General features: G+C 40.5%; 1 protein-coding gene across 1 annotated transcript in view; it reads right to left on the reverse strand.

Moving 5' to 3' along the window:
• Positions 1–1340: 1340 nt before the first annotated feature.
• The window catches only part of LOC123979856 (protein mono-ADP-ribosyltransferase PARP14-like), a 6604-nt gene continuing 3957 nt past the window's right edge, over positions 1341–3987 (reverse strand). Inside the window, exons 3-7 of the mRNA XM_046063966.1 lie at positions 3877–3975; positions 3397–3633; positions 3036–3260; positions 2705–2774; positions 1341–2371 (exon numbers count right to left, since the gene is read on the reverse strand). Coding sequence (XP_045919922.1) covers positions 1341–2371; positions 2705–2774; positions 3036–3260; positions 3397–3633; positions 3877–3975 — 1662 coding nt within the window. The remainder of the gene's footprint in view (positions 2372–2704; positions 2775–3035; positions 3261–3396; positions 3634–3876; positions 3976–3987) is intronic.

The following is a 3987-nucleotide window of genomic DNA, read 5'->3' on the forward strand; positions in this document are numbered from 1 at the left end:
TTAACGTGCCCAGCCATAATTCTATTGTTTTATTTTTTCTAAAATTCTGTTTACACTGTGTGCTCAGTTTTCTAAGGAGCCTATAGCCAATTTCTACTTGAAAAATAAAAAGTAGCTAGAAAAGATGCAGATACGAAACCATGGTAATAAACATTCCTGTTTCTGCCAGAAAGGCTGGAGCTCGCTGCTTTAGATTTAAACTCTACAACTTGATGATGGGTGTTTGATTCAGCTGTGAATGTGACAGCAAACAGTAGGCTGCAAGCCCGATGGAGTATGGAGGTTATGGTTTGAGAAAAGCCCTATATAGCAGAACTGTAACTTGACCTCTGACATCCCTGTGGAAGGCTTGCTGTAGGGAGCCCCCTGCTGATCAGAGCTTGCAGGTGCAGTGTAAAAATACTAGTCAAAACTAGTCAGGACATACACTCCCCAATAATTAAACAAAATGGACAAAAGAGAAATTATAGCAACAAGTATTGAATGCTTTTATTTTGTTAAAATAGATTTTTAACAAATACACAATGTAAAAATAAGTCAACCAACACCATTAAGTTATGAGTCCATCGCTGTGAGATAACGAAATATTGTTTATGTTGCTTTATTCCCTAAATACATTTATTTTACACATTGCAAATATATAAAGATGACATAAGGCCAGTGTTCTTTGATCAGAAATAAGTATTTACAAGTAATTTACAAACGAACAATAACCTTTTTCAGGTCACTGCCCCAAAGATTGTTCCCTGTAGTTAAAGCTGCACTAATACATTTTATTTTATATTTGCATTTACAATGGATAAAGTGACTATGAGTGATGTGAAAGTCATTGTCGCTCGTAGTATCAAACCCACGAAAATTTATCACCCGACTATTCAGATGTGTGGAGACTTGTTAACTTATTTAAGCTCACTGTTTTGGGTTTCTATCCAGCAAACTCTTATCAATCATTGTTTGCACTTCGGCAAGCAGTTTTTTTCAGCAGAATTCTCTGTACGCTACGTGCTCAGCACCAAACGGCAGACAAAAATAGTGACGAGCTGGTGATCATAGTAGAGCATTTAGCAGCTACAGAGCAGATAATTAAACCTGTAGTTAGTGGAGCCAAAAGCAGAGATAAAAGGAGAGTGAATGTTGGATAAACATGACCGCCGGGTGGCCAGAAACATAACTCCAAATGAATGCCAATGCTGCTCTATAACTGCTAGATATGTAAATAGGTTACTGTAGCACAACAACTTATAAAAAATAATAGGTGCCTTTGACTTCATCAGTCAAAAGTACCTGTTAAGTCTTCATGTCTTCATGTTGTTCCGCTGCCCCCAGGTGCCAAAACAAAGCTAACTCAGCTTAAGTGTATCTTTTCTTTTGTCCATGACAGCCTTAGCTGCCCTCTGTGCTGCCTCCAATGGTGTTTTTGCTCCCTCAGTTGCATTGTGTCCAATCATACCACCCATTACTCCTCCTGTTGCAGCCAAGCCTGCTGTTGACACACCTACCACCACTCCTCCCACTGCTGGAAGTGTCATTATTCCTTTAAAGTTAGTTATAACTGTGATAACTAACCGGACCATGGCTGCCACACCAAAAACAGCTCCAAACACTGCTCCTGTTGCAGTACCTGCAAGTTGGATCAGAAACCTCTCGGACACTCTGGTTTTAGCCTGTTTTCTGATCTCTTCCACTGGCAGGTTTCCTGATGACTGTCTAATGTTCTCTTCCTCTCTCTGTATTTCTTTCTCTACTGTTTCAAACATCATATTGGTGTAGCAGCCCCCATTGTTTTCCATCACCATCTTGTCTATTGTGTTGAGTAGGTCTTCCACCTGGAACTGGTTACTCCTGTAGTTGTTCTGCTGTTTGTTCTTCCAGTATTTATTATCAATGACGTGGCACCGGCCTCCACACCTCTTCACCAGGTCACTCAGATTCTTATTCTGATTGACAAACTCTTCAATTTTCATCCCTTTACGGAGCTGGTCACCATGAGTGAAGACAATGACAGCATATTTTAGAGCATCTTCAGAGAAATATTGACATATTTTGTTGATGACAGCCTGCTCCTGCTCTGTGAATTTCTCCACTTTCAGCACAATGAGAAAAGCATGAGGCCCAGGAGCGCACTCTGTGATACAGCTCACTATCTCAGGCTTCATGTCGTCCTCAGACCTTTCTGCATCAAAGAAACCAGGAGTGTCGATCAAAGTGACGCTTCTTCCATTGACAGATTTGGTTTCAGATTGACATGTTCTTGTTCCAGAGTTGGGTGAATGGTTTGTGGTGAATAATTTCTCTCCAAATATGGTGTTAGCTAGGTTGCTTTTCCCAGATCCAGTTTTTCCCAGCAGGACAATCCTCTTTGTAGTTGACGCTACAAGAGAACAATGACAAGGGGAAATCTCAATGGCTAATTTGGATGGAAATAAACAATAAACCATGTCCATATAAATCTGTGACATGGTGAGTTACAGCAGTCACATACATTTCATAACATTGACAGATCACCTGAATTGTTCCAGTAAAGAAAGCTTCTGCTATTCACCCAAGTAGTGGTGTGCAATATTATGATATTAAATTGTAAAATATTAATAATATCAAATACATCTGGGTGTAAATAAGTAACATATTAATTTAAAAAGCACAACAAATGGGTACCACAGGACTGAATTCCGATTATTTTCTGTGATATAATATCTATACCCACCATGGTCGGGTTGGTGAACATCTTTTGTGAATCGTTTGAGTTGTAAAGTTTCCTGGACAGACTTGAAGACCTGTAGAGACAAGGAAGTATTGGGTTTATAACAATTACATTCCGCATCTTGTGCACAAAATATGTTATACTGTTTAATTACTTCAACACTATTCAACTATGAGATTTACATGTAATAATTTTGAATAGATTTGCCATTTATAAAATTGTGTTATTTTTGAGTGCTGGTATCAAGACACACTAAATAAGTCACTCTCATTATCATTAGGATCATTATTTGGCCTCTATAAATTTGTGTCTGTGCACAATGCATTTTCATTACCTCAACAGACTCTTCATCATTGGGGTGGATGGCGATGCGGACCATGAATGGTGTTCTGCCGGCTCGGTTCTGTTCAAACTCATGGACCTCCTCCAGTAGAACCCTGGCTACCACGTTGTCAGGGAAACGCAGAGCAATCACAGCCCCGAGTACGGGGAACGCAACAGATCCAAACCCTCTGTTCTCACAAGACGTTAGGATTTTGTTGATGCACAGTCTCAGAACCTGGAAAGAATTTAGTTATTTTTAAGGTTAGGCATAGGAAACACATTAGTATGGTGTAGAGGACTGGGAAACAGCTTCTGACTCAGTATTCACAAACACAAACACAACAAGTTGAGACACTCTTCCTCTATTTTACCTGAACTGCAGCCCCATCGTCGTCATCATCCCAGGGAACAAGGCTGGGGAAGAACACTGCATTAGATGGAAGTCCAGGCAAACCCTCTACCAGGACTGTGTCACCAGGCGTCATTTCTTCTTCTGCTTCCTTTCTAAACATTGCTGTCAGCTGGGGTCCAACCATTTCAAACAAAGTGTTTCCAACACGGGTAGTGAGAGGATCATGGCCAACCATGGGCGATACCAGAGCATCCACCTGGGAGGAGAGCAGGTGATCTGATGGTGTTTGAACAATCCACAGATTTTTCAACTTATCTCTATACTTACTATTAGGGCTGTCCGATATGACGATATACTGTATGACGATAGAAAAACGTCCAAAACAACAGGAGTCGTGCTATTAAGAGTTGTTCTTATGCCCCAATATAATTGCTGATACAATATGAAAATCTCTAGTCTGAAAAGGTTTAATCCATTTTCTCTTAAAAACGTTTCTCACCTGCTGGGTCTCGATGGTTCCCTGAATGATCTCCACACGGACACCATCTCCAGGAGCTCCAGCTGTGGCTCCTATTGCAGTGTTTTGGGCAGTATCGATCTGGAACCCCAC

The sequence above is a fragment of the Micropterus dolomieu genome, linkage group LG12 (assembly GCF_021292245.1).
Source record: "Micropterus dolomieu isolate WLL.071019.BEF.003 ecotype Adirondacks linkage group LG12, ASM2129224v1, whole genome shotgun sequence".
NCBI lineage: Eukaryota > Metazoa > Chordata > Actinopteri > Centrarchiformes > Centrarchidae > Micropterus > Micropterus dolomieu.